At 33.5% G+C, this 20,266-nt stretch overlaps 1 protein-coding gene across 12 annotated transcripts in view; it reads left to right on the forward strand.

Annotated features, from left to right (window-relative positions):
- LOC138186832 (metabotropic glutamate receptor 8) overlaps window positions 1-20,169 on the forward strand; it is a 46,240-nt gene extending 26,071 nt beyond the window's left edge. For 3 of the 12 annotated variants that reach the window (XM_069127068.1, XM_069127066.1, XM_069127069.1), the window contains 17 exons: window positions 1,910-2,093; window positions 7,728-7,943; window positions 10,615-10,746; window positions 12,290-12,469; window positions 13,145-13,314; window positions 13,616-13,770; window positions 14,383-14,631; window positions 14,936-15,091; window positions 15,311-15,437; window positions 15,598-15,709; window positions 15,850-16,073; window positions 16,248-16,528; window positions 16,716-17,020; window positions 17,435-17,563; window positions 18,206-18,353; window positions 18,438-18,613; window positions 18,849-20,169. In XM_069127068.1, the coding sequence (XP_068983169.1) occupies window positions 1,944-2,093; window positions 7,728-7,943; window positions 10,615-10,746; window positions 12,290-12,469; window positions 13,145-13,314; window positions 13,616-13,770; window positions 14,383-14,631; window positions 14,936-15,091; window positions 15,311-15,437; window positions 15,598-15,709; window positions 15,850-16,073; window positions 16,248-16,528; window positions 16,716-17,020; window positions 17,435-17,563; window positions 18,206-18,353; window positions 18,438-18,613; window positions 18,849-19,004 (3,066 nt within the window). In that variant the 5' untranslated portion in view covers window positions 1,910-1,943 and the 3' untranslated portion in view covers window positions 19,005-20,169. Of the gene's footprint in view, window positions 1-1,244; window positions 1,577-1,909; window positions 2,094-6,021; window positions 6,747-6,916; window positions 7,637-7,727; window positions 7,944-10,614; window positions 10,747-12,289; window positions 12,470-13,144; window positions 13,315-13,615; window positions 13,771-14,382; window positions 14,632-14,935; window positions 15,092-15,310; window positions 15,438-15,597; window positions 15,710-15,849; window positions 16,074-16,247; window positions 16,529-16,715; window positions 17,021-17,434; window positions 17,564-17,673; window positions 17,894-18,205; window positions 18,354-18,437; window positions 18,614-18,848 lie in introns of those variants that run through there. The other 9 variants (XM_069127065.1, XM_069127067.1, XM_069127070.1 and 6 more) reach the window with 8 other exon arrangements.
- Window positions 20,170-20,266: the final 97 nt, after the last annotated feature.

Raw genomic sequence — 20,266 nt, forward strand, 5'->3', positions numbered from 1 at the left:
GTAATGTTTCTTGTCGTTGTACCATCCTGAATGAGAGTGTGGGTTATCAGTCAGTTGGTAATTTATGATAGGTAATTTCCCGTGATTAACAGTACCTTAGCAATGTGCATCTACATCAATCAAGGGGCCACGTGTTGAGGTGGTCGAATCTACGAGCGAGATTACAACACAGCAACTGGTATTGAACAGGCGACGACGACGAAGCTGTAATTATTAATATTCGTGTTCCTTCGAAGTGAAAACCTAATATCATACCATTTTCCGATACGCGATATTCTCAATAATGACAGGTATTCGTGCGCGTATTAGAAAGTTTCCTAATTACGAGTTAATTCTGGCTCTGATCAACTCTCTGAAAATTCACGGTTGACTTTCTCAATCAGTTTGTACTTTCAAAGATCTCATACGCACAACAAAGCATTATGCATGGCATGCACGCTAAGTCTCGCCATGCATTCTCTGAATCGCTGCTCTTGCTTCTTGTAACTAGTGTTCCAACATAAATATTCGTTTGGTTCTCAACCATTCGTTATCCACGCGAATTCTTAGTCCCACCATATGTTTGGATCATCTCGTTCCCCTTCAATTTAGCTACTGTCTTTTGCAAATGCGTCCTCTTGTACAACTAACTGTGGTATTTAATACAATGTTTGTTAGGGTTACGAGGCTGTTGAACTTCGCTACATCTGATAACGCGACGTTATGTTTGAAGCAGCAATCCCAAAATACTTGGGAAAACTGAGTTTACATAACTTTTAGAAGCTGACTGTTTCGAAAGTATCTGAACGTTGCTTCCCGTCAACGCAGTTGAACTTGCAGGTCTTCTGCAGAGATCGGCTGTTCCTTGTAAATGTTACTAATTTAATCGAGCGACTGAACTGAACGAGCCTGAACGAAATAGCCGAATGAAAGGAATAAATTTATCTTTTTTTTTAATTCGACTTGAAATTTCTAATTATTCCTCTTCCGTTTTCAATCACAGATTAACCAATATCGAGATCTTGCGAACTTTTTCCAATACGTGTACGATTATACAGAAACGAATAGCGTGTCATTAACAAAACAGAGAATCCAATTACCGTGAAATTGTTGTAATTATATATGGCAATAAGAGATAGTCTCTGTCCGGAACAATTTTCTTTACCTGCTTGATTCTACGAATATTCGAAGTACCAATTTTTAATAATATATTCGTATTCTATCAAGTTTTAACAAGTTTAACCAAAATATTCTTTTTATTGCAGTTTCGTTCATTTTATTGCACGCGATGGAACCAGTCCATTGAGCAGATAACTGTGGCGAACAATATTAATTTTGTAACGAGAGTGAAAATGTAGAAGTCACGTATTACTGTGAATTTAGTAACAAACGCAATTCTAAACTCCTGAGGATCAAAGTATTATAAACCTGGAGACGCGTCGTAACAATTAACGGTCCCATTAAACGCTTGAACACCTGGGGTCTAACTGCTTTCAAACATCCTCATAGCTCGCAGGAACAACAACCCCACGAATTCTGCATTGTGTATACTAGCTACTATCCCAGAATGACTCTACAAAGATACTACAACGAATGAGTACAGTCCTAGCATCTAGTCATTTTGTACTTGTGTCGCATCCTAATTTCTAAACCGAGTATTCCATAGTAGCCTGTAAAACTCGAGGGACCAGAAAGGCCAATTCGCCAATTTTGAATTTCGTTGAGTCGCGAAGAGATTATTTTACTATTTATCAAATATTATATAATATTTATTTATTATAAATGTAATGTCCACCTTTTATCAAACCTTTGGATAGCAGTCTATCTACGAAAATGAAGTAAACAAATTTGTATGAGCGTGTTGCTATAAATTGCGCAGAAATTAATTATTTACAATGAAAGAAAGTAATTTTTCAATTTCATGTTGCAGATACTAGGAAAGAATCGGAGCTGCCGCGTACAAGATGAGCGTGGGGAAGATTTTAACATGGATGTTATATTTTATCATAGTAAGCGAGTGCCACATTCGAAAGGGACGCGACGAGGATGGTTCGAAGCTTATACGTATCAATGGTGATGTAATTCTCGGAGGAATCTTTCCTATGCACGAACAAGTATGTATAATTCTATTGTATTTCCTGTAGATAACAAATCGTCTGAAATTGACGTATGAATGTAAAATTCTACGGTATTCGAAGCTTCATTGTGTCACCAAATTTCATTACTAAGTTCGGTGAAAAGGAATTAAGCCACTTACCAACTTCGACTAACTTCAGAAATTACGTAACAGTTTCACTTCCGAAACGAATATTTCAGAAATAAAGAGTATTATTAGCGAACTTTTGTAAGTTGCAAGTTATAGGATGGCAGTATTAATAAATTCTTTTGCGCAATAGAGGCATTAAAATGAACAGACCTTATAAATTTTTACGTTTTATCTATTTTACTTTAATTTGCATTGTCTATTCGCGTGTACGATATTTTCAATACTTTGAATACACAGTGGTTGAAGTATTATACACACGAACTGCTAACTTTCTACTACGAAATAAAAATTCCCTCCCATCAAAGGGGATTATCTCTATTGGAAATTTAAACACCCTTGTTTTCATATTCCAATATCGAGCTATATAGCTTCTACATTTTCATCGTTTGCATCGACGTACATAAATTATTAGTTTCAATATTTAAACATCCCATTTGAAAAATTCTCCATTCCATTAAAACAGAGAGAAGAATAAATGTGAAAATAGATCATACATACATCGCTTCTCTGAATTTTCGTGTAAAACAGTTACGTATGTATGCTGAATGTATAGGTTCTTTTCCTATAAAATAATGTCCAAGCAAATTCTGTTACTATACTCACATATTGCATTCATTCTACTTTGTTCCATTAATTTAATTATATATATGTTGTTGTTGTATTATTAACACTAAAATAATACGGGTTTTGCCTTATTGTAGTGCTACACAGGACACGTGAAAGCTTCGCCGCATTTACAATACACATTACTGCATTATTAATTATCGAAATCAGCATTATCTCTGCAGAGGAAAATTGAGAATTTTTAGAAGAGAGTCGTATCAAGTGAAACACGAATGCTGGAAAGTTTCAGTGAACAGGAAACAGCGCACGATATTATTGAAAAGGAATATGTATTCCGTGAAACAAATTTTTTAACATCTTTTAAACTCAAAATGCATGGCGCTGAATATTAATAGAAGGAGAAAAGAAGTGCGAGGAATATTCATTTAGATGCTACGTTGTAAACAATCAACTTTTTCAACCGTTTCCTTTCATATTATTTTATGAATTAATTATTATATAATTCACAACATTCGTTTCTTATAAATTTCTGTAAAATTGTGACATCGGACGTAGAAGGTAATGGGTCGTGGTATTTTTGATCGAAATTTGTCGAACTGCTAGAACTTGGCGAAGAAAAATCATACAATAATTCGCCTGGATACGTTTTAAAGGAGCAAGTATCTACTTTCACCTCCATAAGTTGATTTCCTTCGAAGATGCTTTCACGCTAGCAAGCGACACGAAAGTCAAGGTGGTTTTTCTCACGAAAATTTTACAGAGTCAAGCTACTCTGTAGAGCCAGGACATTCCTTTTCTCCACCCAAATCATTACGAACGTAAATGTCAAAGTCTGATCTTTATAACGATCCGTCAGAAGCTAATTTAAAATTTGTTTCACCGTTTTATTGCTTCCAAAATTTATTCACACGGATCACATATTGTATGATTATTCTTCACGAAGTTACAACGGCTAAAAAATTCAACGATATCTCGATAAAGATTTCGTGCTCTTTTAATTATCGCGTTATTTTAATTAACATTAATACACTCTCACACTATATCACGTAACAAAAGTTACTTTAATTACTGTACAATTGGCAAAAGGTATTAATTAACGAGACAAGGTAATGTGCTCTTTGCCATATAATGTTGATCGATGAAACGTTTTATTCCACGTGGTCCTTTTATGTAGTCGGAAATATTGGACTCTGTTTCTTTTTTCGCTTCTAACGTATCGGTAGAACTGGCATGTTTCAGAGAAGCTCCAGAGAGTTGAACGTGAAATGCATTTTTCTTCCCTAACTTAATCTTTAAGTGAATGCACCGAGTCACGAAATGTTACCGGTTGTTCCATTTTATACGATTCTTATTTGACGCTAATACGACAGATATTATTATAGCATTAGTAACTTAGGGCTTTCCTTTCATAGATAAATGTCATACAATGCCTACAATTCGTTGTCTTTTAATAATACATAGAGAAGAGTAATTTGACGAAATTGTCATATTAAAAAAAAAAACAAAAACGCTGGATCATCGTCGATCACCATACATTTTTATCGAAGTAATAGCTGAGATGTAACTTTTAAAACGATGTATAGTATTTGTTATGAAAAAAGGACGAATATATATATTTTTGTATTATTACTTTATGTATGCTATATGAAGTAGAAGCAACTGTTTATAATAACTACAATAACAATTTATTAATCGTTCAACAATTTAGTTCACAAAATTCGTATTACTATAATTTAACAGAATAATTGAAAATGTGATGTTAAGCTTGTCTTCAATCTGCAATATGTTTATACGTATAATTCTCTGTCATCTTGACGGTGGCTTTTGAGTTCCATCTTCGTAAGGCGATTTTTACGGATCACGTGTTTTTCACAAATGTACAGAAATGCGCACGAACTTATGGACTGACCCAATATCAAGAGAAAGAAACATGTACGTACTTACTACATAAATCACGACAGGCGCGCATTTAAGTTTTCTTCGCGTACTAAAAATAGGTCAGATAGACGATTCGATCTTCTAAGGTCAGTTTTTCCTTGATAGACAAACGTATTTGTGCAAGAAAATGGAACTTATCGCAAGATAACAAACATCAGATCCCAAAGAGAAACTTCGTAACATTAGATGCGTTCAGAGTGATGTTTGAAAGAATTTCTTTTTCTATTTACAATCCATTTGTTGGAATAATTACTGAAATACTGTAAATGTTAAAAATTATGCGAAGATTCTGATAGTTTCGCACTTTAAAAAAATTTCCAACAAATTTATTAACGCTGTATGAGCGCATAAATAACGAACTTTATATTGTACTTATGAAGAAACGTCTGTAAGATTAGCGAGATATGAAGTACATTTTATATTCTCTTTGATATCAAGTAACAAGTTATTCTAACGTTATTATAACAGAAGAGAATATGTGACTGTAATTCTTCCACTTTGTAAGTATGAACGAGTTGTAACAGCTTTTGTGTTATCCAAAGTAACGAGGAAAACTGTCCAACTGTCTCGCTCAATGTTTAACGAAACTTTGCTAGCTTATAGGGTTCATCAAGCACATTCTCTTTTAGATGCAGCTAATTGTTTACGATGTACAATGTACACACACGTTAACAATAGGAATTAAGCCATGCCATATATCCAGAGCTAGTAGCATAGTACTCTGATTCAGGTTCTTAGTCCATAAAATAACAACCTGATCGAATGTGTCCTGAAAATGTCTGCGTAGTTTACTTGAATAGGATTAAAGGCAGAATGAAATAGAAACAGAAGAAATGTGCAGGTGTTAGAGTGCTCTAAGCTTTCCAAGGCCAAATTTCTTTTTGGATATTCTATGAGTATAACTGAGACAAAAACGTTATATAAATATAGATCGTTTGAAACTTCATTAAAAAGTTATGGTAAAGATATAAGGTACCAGGCAGTTACTGCGTTACCTGAGAATATTTCATTTCAAGATATGAATTTTATTATTTTATGAAGTTCATTCTGATTCCAATTCATCTTAATGAATCAATTATCTCTTTGTATCAATTCACCACACGTATCCATATTCGTTTGATATATTCCTCTTTTTTTCTTTCTTCTTAATTTGCTTTCCTTCCCTGAAACCATAGATTGAATTTTATAGTTTTTAAGAAAGATTGATTTCCCTTGATAACGTGTCACCAAAATTTATATTATTCTTTCTGTATTTCGTATTTTTATTATAACTACTTAATGAAGCTTTACATACTGGTAAAATTTCCAAAACATGGGACACCTTGTATTATATGGAAGATAGGTGCTCGAGTTGACTCAATTGCTGCATAAACGATACCAAGGGCGACAGTTTTCTGCCGAGTAATTTTAGTATTTTATTTTCCTTATTTTCCGTCTTGCCAGAGAAAGCACATACGATAAAATAAATACAATAAGAATTGCTCGAACATTTGCTTTATTTTACAGCGCCGATTTTCAAATCTATACTTTCGCATTTAAAGGGAACTGTGAATTTAAAGAGTGGAAAGTTTGTGAAATTATGCCTACATAAAAGATCACTTAGGTATATTTAATAGGCGGATAAAAGAAGACACGCTTGGAAAAATCGCGTCAGATTTTAATATCTTCGCAGGAAGCTTTCCGAAGATAGTAAATCATCTAAAACGAAATGGAACTGCAGAAAACCGTCTAAGATCACGCCCACGGAGAATTATGGTGCGATAGGATCGTATGATACGAGAGCAAAGAGGTGGTAAAAAATTGTTTAATCTCTTGTACATAATTGAAACCTGAATTCCGTCTTTTTACCCAAGAGATATAAATTTGTATGCGAGTAAAAGAGATAGGATATCACCAGGCTGACAATGAGCACTAAAAAGACAGTCATTTATAGCAAACCGAGTGATTCTGAAAAGGACGATTAAACAGATTCAGCGACTAAAGATATTTAGAGTACACGGTAGGAATTAAACAAATCCAACAATTAGTTCTATATATCTTTCCACATAAGTGCATTCTGTACATTTTTGTATCTTTAAATTTTTCATGAATGTTTTCCACGGGAAAGAACAATTGTTTCAAAAATGTCATTCACACTCTTTTTATTCTACAAAATTCGTAAATTTTTAGCCGATGAAAAACATGGGCAGAGGTTTTTAGATCATCGTGATTAGTGCAACCGTTAAACACTGAAGTGGATCTGTGCTAATACCTGGCTGCTTTTCGTTAATTACGGCAGACGATTTACAATTTATAGAAAACATATTAACACGGACAGAGATATGAAAAAATTACTACTAAAAAATGAACAACAGTCCGCTGAGAAAAAAGAATGAACTCCTGGGATCCATTTATTTTCTAACGAAAGAATTATCTCACGCATAAACGTAAAATTACAAGGAAATTTTTCGACGGAAAGAATTATCGTCGCTGTAAGCACAAAATCCCGACTGCAACTGGTTCGAGCATTTATAGCACTTGGATAAAAACATTGTCAAGCGCTGTAAAATCAATAAACCCTTGTTTACTAAAGAATATTATCAAACGAACCAGCCGAAATAAATAAACATGTAATTAATAAATTAGTGAAAAAACGTGCCTGCATAAATCCGAGAAAAAACAAACAAATTTGAAAATTTCATAAGAATTTTTCAACTCGTTGATAATTCGCTACTTACATACACAAAAATGCAAAGGTAGAAACGGAATTATTTCCAACTCTGTGATATATTTTCACATGAGTGTACATTTTTTAAATCTATTTATGTAAGCGATGTATGACTTGTATATTTTTGATATACGGTAGCATACAATTCAATAAGCAGCTTTTGTTAAGTTTATCTTTAAAAAGTAAGTGTGAGGGAACACGATTATCGAGTATATACCGGAAATCTATCATATTATTCATGGATTTTATTCATAATCATATTTTTATTCATAGGTGGCAGGTTCCATCGGTCAATCACCATGCGGTGCAGTGAAAGAAGAAAAAGGAATGCAACGTTTGGAGGCTATGTTGTACGTTCTCGATGAAATAAATTCAGACGATGAATTATTGCCAAACACCACGTTAGGCGCGCTTATTCTCGACTCCTGCAGCAGTGATACATATGCACTTGATCAGAGTATGGAATTCGTCAGATCTTATATGAATCAAGTAAGTACATGTACAGTATTAAGACATTTTAAGCTCATAAATTTTACATTTGTAGGAGAGACGTATCTAATCTTTAGCACTGCAATACCATTACTTAACTTGACAACTCATGCGTCGTCTTTCGCGTGATAGATATCGTTTAACATAACAAATTAGTAAGAAACAGTTTTATTCGAAGATTTCTTCCTTTTACTCTTCTCTCTGCTAAAATAACTGTAATGTTCCTTACAAATCTTCTTCCTACACGATTGCATATTCCCTTTTGAGAAATCATTTTATGCGCGACTTTATCGCCAGATTTGTCTTCAGAATATGTGAATTCACCATTTTCATTCATATTTTCTACTTGTTGAAACCATGATTATGTCAGATAGATCTGAATTCTGTACGATGCAGTACATCGAGTATTCTTCTGTAGGATTTACGATAGGAAATCTTTCCACCTGTAAGCAAATGTTTTAAAAAATATCCAGTTGAAAAAAAATGGATAATAATGAATTACATATTTGTGTTTTGTCTGTATGCTTTCTTTTTAGTAAAAAAATAAATTCTAAATAGATGCAACCAATTTATCCATAAAGCCAAGCTAAGATACAAAAGATAGAAAAAATAAAATCATAGTTGTTCGATAAATATTTAAAATAATGTAAGTGTATGTAAAATATATGTTTAAATAATAGAAAATTAGGTATCTTCTTAGATTACCTTATCAAGTTTAAGTATACCCTCAAGGCAGTAGATTAATCTTTACCCATCTAACACCAGAAATTAATAGACCAGATTTATCAATTTCAGTCCGTTTAACACTTGAAGCTTCATGTATAGTATATTTTATAGGATATTACGTATTTAAAAATAATATTCATTTGCAATAGAATTAATCGATAGACTTGATTGAAAATTACTTAAATAAATTACCTCTTCTAACGAATTTTAATAAGTTATCGACTATCGGTTGATGATAACCGGTAGTAGGAAGAAAACACATATTACAGGCTATTAATTTTTCTCAAAGAATTATTTCATATAATTACGACTGCTCTTACATATCAACTTACTTATCGTAATAAGTTACTATTATTACATGTATTTTTAAGTAAACTAAGCGATACATTAATTTATTTTCTGTCGTACGAAGATTCAAACTGAATCATATTTCTGAATCGTATTTTTCTCAACTTTTATTTACATTTTCTTATTTTTAAACTAATATGATGACTATTGCAAAACTTTTCAACAGAGATGAACATGTATAGTACGAGTGATTTACATATCGGAAAATGCTTAAGTTACAACGAAACTTTGAAGAAGACTACATCTTTCTTTAATTTACTCTGCAAAACAACATGGAAAATGATGGAGAACATTTTACGCGGTGTCATTTAGTATTCTTAGTGAAGTGGAAATGATTCAGAAGAGCATCTGCTACTCCCTGCTTTGGCGTTATATACCTAGATGCGGCGATAGCACCGATGCAGATATAACCTTTGCAGAGACCACTATTTCTTTGGTATCTGACGCGAAGTAGAAAATTTAGAATCGATACTCTGTCATCTCCCGTCCGTTTCAAGCATGACGGACGCTGCTACTATGTATAAGTAGCATAAGTCTAGCATTGACCAGACTCGTAACCAACAACTCTTCAACGACAAACTGAGCTCCAATTACCTATCCCTCATTTTACATAAATTTTGTCTGGAGATTTATAGCTATTAATAAACGATCGATTATTATTTAGAACACGAGATAATAATTTTACGTTAAATAGAGATCGTCGATAAAGAAACTAGTAAACGAATCAATAACCATAGTGGATCAATCGAATGTTTCATAGCTCTGTATCTCTACCTTAGAAATAAGCTTTAAATTACTTGGGCGTCATATTTTCTGCTCCGGTTGCAACAACGATTAGTAATTAGACTTTATGAAAATTAAAAATTAAAATGAGAATTTCATTAAATTTACATTTAAAAACGCAACGATACATGCCTTCTAGCGAATCGCACGTATGTATATTTAATATACTCCCAACATTCAGCTCCTCGTATAAAACTAGGTATGATAAAATTTTATTTCATACACGTATTTGCGATTTGTTTGTGCATGAAACATCACTGGTTTTTCAATCACGCTGCGAACATTTTGTACGTGTTTTTCTGAAAATATCTCTATATCTATTTTGAAAAATTTATCCAACTATGAAGCGAAACCTTGTTTGAAAATTATGCTTTTATTTTAGTGACTTAGTTAAGCAAAATAGATGGTTGTAGTATATTTCCACAATATTTTTCAGTAGAACAAGCAGAATGAATATAAAATTGTAAAAGAGAAATTAGTGGAAATAAAAGACGCAAAATGGTCAACTTGATTTAACAAAAATTCAAATGGATATTTTTATGCATACAAAATCAACATTCACATTAACCAATGAAGTTCTTTTGTACAAAGTGCAATAGGCTACCGATTCTGATACACCATAACAGTTTATTAACGATAAACTACTCGATACAATCTGTTCGTTCAATGATTTCCATTTATACAATACATACATGTACATACATATATATGCGATATCAGTTTTTAATTCAAAGCATCGATATAAGCAAATCTGATCGACAAGTAGAATAGACACAATACAAACACGCGTGATTTCTCTTTTATTCGTTTTCAGGATATATCGGAATACAAATGTGAAAATGACAAACCACCGATGTATGTGCCCCATAAACCTGTCACGGGTGTTATAGGAGCTTCGTTTAGCGTAGTCTCCATTATGGTAGCCAATATTCTGCGATTATTCAAGGTCAGTAGTTAAAAATCATTCTCATTGAAGTGAAAAATTCGTACGTTTACTATCAGCGTACCAAAAAGATATGTTAAAATAGCGGACAGATTTTTCATCGTTTCACGTTACGACTTTTTATCCAGAAATATGCAAAATTCAAATGTTCAAAATCATTTATCGTCTTTCGGTACCTGTTCCCTCGACTGATCGAAGCTAAACGATTACGCGCAAGACTATAGTCAGATATTCAACTACATATATAGGCTTACAGAGAAATGTTCGAATAAATCAGTGAAATCCGTTTTGCATTTTTCCATTCGTTTTAATACCGTTCAACCCGTCCGCCCACATACTTCGCATGCTTCTTCCACCTGCACGGTTTTGAACGCATTTACATCATATAAAATCATACATATCAAAAGATTCCAACTTCAAAGCTGCGTGAAAAAATGTTTCCAATGGAAATTTCAGAATCTTAAGGATGGATCCTCAGTTTGCAAATTGTTCAATCATTTTTCGATGTTCCTTGTTCCGAATATATCGCATGCTTTGATTTATCCCGTGATACTGAAATTATCGGTGAAATAACTGTAAAGGGCGGATGTATGTGAAAAGATGGAACGTATGAAATCATCGTTATCTTGTGAAAAACAATTATAAGAGTGATTAATCAAGAGCGCAAGAATACAAGTTGCCGAAAGAAAAACGAACGAAATGAATTCGCAGGAACAAAAACGACACCGCTACTGTACTTCCTCTTCCTGTAATTAAATATGGTGTCTCTGAGTGCTGGTACCACTGAGCTTTATAGCACCTTGGAGATCTTAAAAGAAATGATACGTATAAATCTTAGTCGAGGGCCAAGAGTATTTCGTTTCTGGTAATATTTTAATCCGAGCAATACTATGAAACACTGTCGGGGTATAAACAGTTAAAAATGCTCTGTACAAATAGCGTAACAATGTTGTAATCTTGAATTTTCGTCATTCGTAACGCATCACCGAACAGATTACTGTTTTCATTAAAAACTCGCAAACAGAATGCGCAGCTATACAAAAAGTATCAAACACGTTGAGTTTTGTAGCGTAATTTGCCGAGCGTTAATTCAATTAAGCGTTGTTTGTCAGGCTAGATCGTTTAAATCCAGCGCGTTGTTCGCGGTTTTGTTTCTTGTTCTTCTATTTCGAGTGCTGACGCGAACCCAGTAAGTTAATTAATAGCTCTTGAAGCAATTCAGTGGAAAAAATTAGAAACTACTCGTTTCGAACTTTCTACCATTTCTTATCAACGTTGAAAACTGTTTAAAATTCTTCTGTTGAAACTTCGAGAAAAGGATAATATGTATTTTCTATGTCCTTCTAAAATTGTATATTTAATTTCATTTATATGGAAGATCAAACTTTTCATATATTTCGATTATTCGCGTGTTCCACGTCAAAAGAAATGGATTTTATTAACGTTTTAAATACCTCTATTACAAAACGTAGTAACACTCGTTCGTTAGTATTGTAAAAAATTTGTTGAAACGTGGAAAGAGAGATGATTATTACACCGGTTTCAGATACCACAGATAAGCTACGCATCAACGAGCACAGAATTGTCGGATAAAAGTCGCTTCGAATATTTTAGTAGGGTAGTGCCGCCAGATAATTTTCAAGCTCAAGCCATGGTGGAAATCATTCATCAACTCGGTTGGAAATACGTATCTACGGTTGCAGTTGAAGGTGATTACGGAGAAAAGGTAATTAATACTTGTACATTCTTCATGCGTATCAACAATTCCATTTTTTCTCTAGTTATACTCATCTTCGCTTCTATTTCCTCCAGGATAATGACTTGGAATGATCCGTTATAAAAAGTACCGTAATGATATATCGTACATTTGTAATCGTTTATGCTTCTCGTCAGATTAATATTTTAATAACCTGCGTTTTATATAAGGAATACAACTTTTTACGTTAATCAGTAGACGGTGAATATTTATGCAAATTGAACGCCTATTTTCCATGACACCATTGATCTTTACGTATTTGTTACAAAGCAACACAATATCGCACAAATTTTACTTTAATTTTCCCAGGATATCATCCATTGTCTATGACGTGACAAACTAATAGATCTAAATTTAAAGAAGCTTATCAATCTCTTTGAACGCATCTTAAATCCTTATCCTATCAATTTGAACTTTTTGACTTTCCTCGCTCACGATATAATATCTAGCTCTTATGGTCGATTATAAAAGTTTTAATTAATGCATTCTCAACAATAGACTTGTCAAAAGTTCGTGCCATAAATCTAACTACTTTAACAACATTTCTGACTAATAATAAAAAATCCCTTCGTAAAAACATTTTTCATATTGTTCCAACGTTTAATCGACCACCTCGATTAACTGTTACTCGTCCATTCTGTACAGGGTATTGCCAGTTTTACCTCATTGTCGACGGAGTATAGTATCTGCGTAGCAGTCAGCGAGAAGATTTTGAGAAATGCGAAAGCCGAAGATTTCGATAAAATTGTCGAAAGACTCGGTTCGAAACACAATGCCAGGGGTGTCGTTTTATTCGTCGATGAAGATAACATAAGGTAAAAATCGACTGCTTCTTGCTCTCCTTACTCCACTCAACCGTTTTTGCACGTCATTTCCAAGCAGGTCATTAATCATTTCTTTCAACGATATTACCTGGTCCAATATCAACCATATCTTTCATTAAAGATGTCAAGGGTTAATTCGATGCTGCTAAGTGTGTAACATATATATGAAATAATTATATAAAATGTGTGGTCATGTAACAAACATTTCAATTGTCTATCAGTTCTCTCCATGTTAATTGATAAGAATTATTTGTTGTTTCTCATTCAAAAAGAAATTGTTTATTATTCGCAGGAAACTTCTACAGGCAACTGTTAGAGCTAATCGTACAGGCCATTTCATGTGGATAGGTAGCGATTCGTGGGGTGCTAAAGTATATCCAGTGAGAGATCAAGAATTCGCGGCGGAGGGTGCAATCACAATTTTGCCTTATAGAACATCCCTTCAAGGTAAATTGATTACAAATACTTGGTCGAGTTTCGATTGACGAATCTAAGAATCTCAACATTTTTGTTCCATTCGCCCTTCTGGACGATTGTGTTGTTTAAATGTTTACAAACTTTATTCAAGAATGAGGTTTTCCATATAATACTTTGAAAAGTAAAGATTCGCCTGAGTAAAACGCGAGAAAACGAGGCTCAAAAATGATTGATAATTATCCAATTAGAAAGAAACTTCAGCTTGTTTGAAATTCTCCATGCTCTGAGCAAAATTAAAGTTTCTGGATAAGATAAAAAGATAAGAGAAAAAGGATTCGTAAGGTATCTTTGGGAGATAGTACAAGTATCTTCAATTGGCTAATTGCAAAGCGAGACTTCTGCGATCAAAATCAATTGGGTTAATGAGTAGGATCAAAGAAAAATATCTTAATCAAAGATATTAATTATTTGTGTGAGATCCTGTTTGCTTTGTTAGACATGTGCGATGGAAACCTCATTTTTTCATTTCAATATTAAACCTAACGCTAACATTTTAATAAGCTGTGTAATATACCAAATTAAATCTCTGTTTTAAAGATATCGTAGATACATTCAATGTTTTAAAATAACTATTATTTTCAGATTTTGATGACTATTATTTAAGCCTTCGACCAAGAGTGGATAATGAGTGTGATGGTCAGAGTGAAAGTAACGTGCCACATAAGAAATTGCCTGGAAAAATAGTAAATTGTCGAAATATTTGGTTTCGAGAATTTTGGTCTCAGCATCACAAATGCAGCTTCAATGCAAATTTGTCTGCTGGCATGACACCCTGTACTGGTAACGAGAAATTAATTGATTATGAGCAAGAAGGATTGGTGCCATTTGTCGGTGAGAGATATCTCTATTATTTATATATGACTTCATGAAATTATTTAAGCAAGTCTGAAGGAGAACATAGAAATTAAATTTCATCTTTTAACAATTCCATTTAATTACGAAAGTATCCACAGGGAAAGTATACGTTGAAAGAATAATCTAAATAATAGAAGAACATAGGAAATAATATGACTTTTTTGTAATCTGTTAACTTTTGTTTATCTCTCCTCTTGAGAATAAACTGCAGCTAACGCTTGCAAAATTTACACCATTTTCCCTCTAAAAAACCAAAAACACTACGCTTGATTGATTTTAGTTGATGCAGTTTACGCAATGGCGCATGGTGTTCATAATTTAATAAACGAAGAATGTATAAACAATGCTGGAACTAACCATTATTTGTGTGAAGATCTTCGTCCAGCCCCAGACGGTCAACAACTTCTTCAACATATTCGAAATGTTAGTTTTATCGGTAAGTGTCGTCTTTATGGTCCTCCGTAGAATCTTTGATCTTAATGTTTTTCTCTAATTCTACTTACAATTTGAAATTGGATAATTTACATCTGCAGATATCTTATAAATAAATTTATTTATCATTCTTTCACCTTAATTCGTGTCATTATCAAACATTATTTTTTGTGGATAGACCTGTACATACAATTAATTTGCACTTTCTTTGAATAACATTCAGGTCGTCAAGGTACTGAAATTAAGTTCAAATCCGATGGCGATGCGTATGGATTTTATAATATATATCAGTATCAAAGAAAAGAAGATGGGCGTTTTGATTATGTTCTTATCGGTACATGGAAAGAGGAGTAAGCATTACAATTATAACAATTTTTTATCCGAGTTTATTAAATTAGCTATCCAGCTGTTCGTCCAAATATCTCTAATCTATCTTAAGGAAGTTTTGAAGGATATTTCATATAAATCTCGATAATAAACGCAATGAAATTTTGCAATTCTTATTCTCAGATTGGACCTTGATATTAACATGACAAGGTGGGCAACAGGACCCGGAGAAATGCACATCCCTCGAAGTTTATGCAGCGATAATTGCCCGCTGGGTCATGTACGCAATTTTCAGGTGAATAATACGAGTAAATAATTCAATTTAATATCCTTCTATCTGGTTTACAAAGTAACTACAGTTTAATTTTCATGTATAAAGGTTATTCAACTTTGTATTCTTAGAAATAATATTTTGTAATGTAACGATATTTCCAGGAAGCCTGTTGTTGGAGTTGCGTGGCATGTCGCGAAGACGCTTACGTTTTTAATGACACTTGTCGCAGCTGTGGTCCAGGATATGCACCGGATGAAACAGTAACAAGTTGCATCAAACTAACAGCAGAAGTTATTCCATGGACTAGTCCGTGGGCATTGGTGCCATTAATATTTGCATCCATTGGCATACTTAGTACTTTGTTTACAACTATAGTTTTCATTCGGTATGTTTACAATCTAACCTATAAATTGTCCTAGTTTTTAACGTAAAAAATACGCGACTAATAATTTCAAGAATTTAAATGTTATAAAATGTATTTTCCCAAAATTGTTACCTCGGAATAAGAATCTTGCTCTTATTCTATTTTATTAATACTAATTGACTAATTACATTCCAGTTTCAATCGTACTCCAGTAATTATGGCTTCTGGACGCGAGTTATGTTACGTGTTGCTAGTAGGGATTCTATCGTGTTACGGCATGAGTTTCGTGATATTAAGCAAACCAACTACATGGAATTGCACATATCTAAGAATCGGTCTTGGCTTGTGCTTAAGCATCTGTTATAGCGCGATACTAACTAAAACAAATCGTATATCACGCATATTCAATCAAGGAACTAAGAGTATAAAGAGGCCTTCTTATACATCTCCGAAGAGCCAAGTTGTAATCGCTATCGGTGAGTTTATAATTTTCAAAGGATATGCCTAGATATTTTGATAAAATATCGAAATTTTACTTTTCCATCAAAATTAAAAGCTTGAAATCTAAAATTGTACAAAGTTGTTGCGATGCTTTTACTGTAGTCGGCATGATTAACTTGTTCTTCCTCTTGATATCGTATTATGTAACTCCCGTTTTTATAGGGATCACCGCAGTGCAATTAGTTGGTGTTATCGTCTGGCTAATCATTGAACCACCGGATACCACGGAAATTCATCCGTATCCATTATCAGCAGTACTCACATGCCGCGTTTCCACGTTTTCATTGATGATGTCCCTCGTCTACAATATGTTTCTAATACTCATGTGCACTTTGTACGCATTCAAAACACGTAAGATACCGGAGAATTTCAACGAAGCGAAATACATTGGTTTTACAATGTATTCAACTTGCATTGTATGGTTAGCTTTCGTACCCATCTACTTTGGCTCAAACAATGACTACAAGGTCGGTATCTAAAATCATAGGAGACACGTATTATCTTGCGATTATGCGTATCAAACTGAGAACCAATTAATGGTAATTCGATACGATTTTTTAAATTTATTGTTTCAAAACAGTTTAATGTGTAATTTATATATGTACATATATGTATATACATATAACAGTACAAATTAGAAAACCTTTTTGTAGGCATGCAGCAAGAAAATACAAAATGAATTGTATTATAAATGTATTTATATTTAGTCATCTTTTCATATATTATTAATTTGTGACATTCTTCGTAATTTTACTTCAAGAGCTTTACTTAAAAACTTTAAAGTAGATGAACATTTTAAATATGAAAGATTGTTATTATCTTTATTGTTATTCCGCTCTCGGTGAAATAAGAATTAAACGAACGTAAATATAAATTTACAGGTGCAAATCGCAAGCATGTGCATGTGCATCAACATCTCTGCGTCAGTAGCTCTCGGTTGTCTTTTCACTCCGAAAGTATATTTGGTACTTTTTCAACCATATAAAAATGTTCGGCCTGGACATGCTAATGTGAGTAATACAAAATTTAACAAAAAACATATCGCAGCAAAACGATTACTCTAATAGTAGGTAGCTCTTCTTATTAACGAGTAATATTAAATACAATCAATTGGAAAAAGATATGTTTTAGGAACTAGTTCACTGCACTCTACTGTTCAAAGTATTATGCGTTTTTTATTTTATTTGGATTTGACGAATTACTTTAATAAAGGAACACATAAACTGCTGGGAATTTATTAATTTATGGCGCTTCACGTTTTTATTTCCAAATAAATAAAACTGCTATCTCTGCTACCTCTCCTCACGTGATCCTTACATCAGTTTCATATTAAAAACATTGTAAGTGATAATTCTTTAACTTTCATAAGAATCAATACCTATTTCGATGAATTTACGGCACGAATAGAAGTCGCAAGTTTCAGAAATATTTTATTAGCACTGTAAAAGAACCGTGAATATATTGTTACGTAAATACATTTATTTAGGATATTGTTCAAATATTTTCGATCTGCCAAATAATTTAACGTAAGAATAATTGAACATAATTCTCATCAAAGTTATAATTTCTAAGTTAATAAGAATAATTATACTTTCGGTGTAATATTATAATATAATATTTCGGATCTTAAGTGTTTCGTTAAACTATTGTAGACGGGTGGACTTCAAAGTGGTAACCGCGCAGTATACAGCATGCGATTTTCTGGCGGTCGTAGTCAAACAATGCAGAGCATGACCTCCTGTTCTCGGAGCAGTCCACCGGCATCACGTCCAAGCCAGGACGAGGTGAAACATGCCAACGGTGAGACACAAGCACTGGCGAGCCCGTCTGTCGAGGAGACCTCGGTTAGCTAGGTCTCTCTCATACACATCCCTCCCTGTCTAGAGTGTCAGGCCAGAATTCATGAGACCACCGTGGAGATATACGACGATGACGAAGAGGACCGTAAGCTCTCTACTATCCAGGAAGTGTCAGAATCAAGAGACATTTCCAGTCCTTCGATGTTCGCGGAAAATTGCCGAAATCGAAGTCGGAAGTCGATTTCCAGCGATTCCGACCAGGTGATCGATGTTTCACTAAGTCTTACAAATCCCAATCTAATTTTCGATCAAACGTTGTTAAAAAGAAACGTAAGAGAGACTTTCCCGATCCTTATTTCATAAAAGTTGATTTTTTTCACTTGCATATCATTCTGTTATCGAGAAATTAAATAGTTTGATCGAATAAATATTTATTAATACTTGTACGCTAGGAGTAAACTTTTCTAATTTATATTTTTATAACTATTTTTTTGAGTCGGGCGATCCAGCACGTAAAAATCGCATGGGAACGATCAGTTGCATCTCCGACAAAGTGGAGTCTTATAAAACTGAAGCTAACATTTTCCCAAGCGAAGATCAAACTTTCCACGTCTACAGCGATTCACCGACGTTTTCCGATTTTTCATCGTAAATTACGACATGTAATGTCAAGGTAACGAAAAACTGTCATTTTTTAACATGCGAAAAATTATTTAACGGTGCCAAGACGTCTTTTTAGCCTCGCATTTATCCTCACAAGGACAAATTAGATATAAAGTGCATACATATATGTAAGTGCGAAATTACTGTTCAAAACATTTAGAAAATCAAATACCTTTTATATAGCTTTTTAGCAGATTTTAATTCCAATTTGTTCTAAGTTTTAATTCTAACTTATTCAACGTTCTTCCAGTTGTTCATTTTTTCCTTGGCTGTTTTGGCAGAATTTATTATTTCAAATCTTGAATTAGAGATTCGTATTGAGATATTTTCCATCAGTGCTACAGACACGAATTAAAATGCAATTTACTTAGGTAAACTACTTAATATTACGTTGTTCGATGAACAAGGATAATAATCTCGATTCGTTAGTTCCTTATACATCTCTTAGGGGTAAATATTGCAATATTTCGTATTATATATTACGACATTCAATCAAAGTTGATAACACGTGTACAAAATATTTATACTTATTTTATATGTATACAATGTTAATTTACTTCACGAGGACAAAGTCTTGATTAAAATTTTGATAGAATATCAGTAGAATAGATGTATTGTACACATTTATTTGCAAACTATTTTATAAAACTATCAAATATTTTATCCTCATACGGATTGTTCCAGAAGTACGTATGCGACAAATTAACGAATCACTAACAGAAGAGGTATCGTATATGATAAAGAAAATCGCCACGTTTTTGGCATTTCTTCCTTCAAGAAAATTGGAATGTAAAGCTGAATGCTACATTGATATCATCCAAAAAGGTCTAAATTTTTCATTCCTTAATTATCTCTGACAAGATACTCAAACTTTATCTATTTTTGAACATATTCGGATGTCGTGCCCACTTAACATAATAATAAAAATATGTTCTCCACAATTTCTACATATGTATGAAACTAAATCAGCCGTGGAACGTTAATTTACTTTTCTGAAATCTGTTGCTAGATAAAGAATATTTGGAGCACTCTCTTCGCAGAAGTCGCGAAACTATTAACACATATCCACCATTCGCTTAAGTGGTTTGCAAACGTTTGTGAACCACTTAAGCGGTTGGCGCAGACACGTGACGCACACGAATGCTGATGCTTGCTGAAGCACAAACGTTCATGAGCACTTGGAGCCCTTGCCATGTAAGCAATTGTTGATCCGTGTACGAAAAACGATAGCCTCTCGTCTTCATTGAACGC

This window comes from Bombus flavifrons, chromosome 14 (genome assembly GCF_040668555.2).
Source record: "Bombus flavifrons isolate JBK064 chromosome 14, iyBomFlav1_principal, whole genome shotgun sequence".
NCBI lineage: Eukaryota > Metazoa > Arthropoda > Insecta > Hymenoptera > Apidae > Bombus > Bombus flavifrons.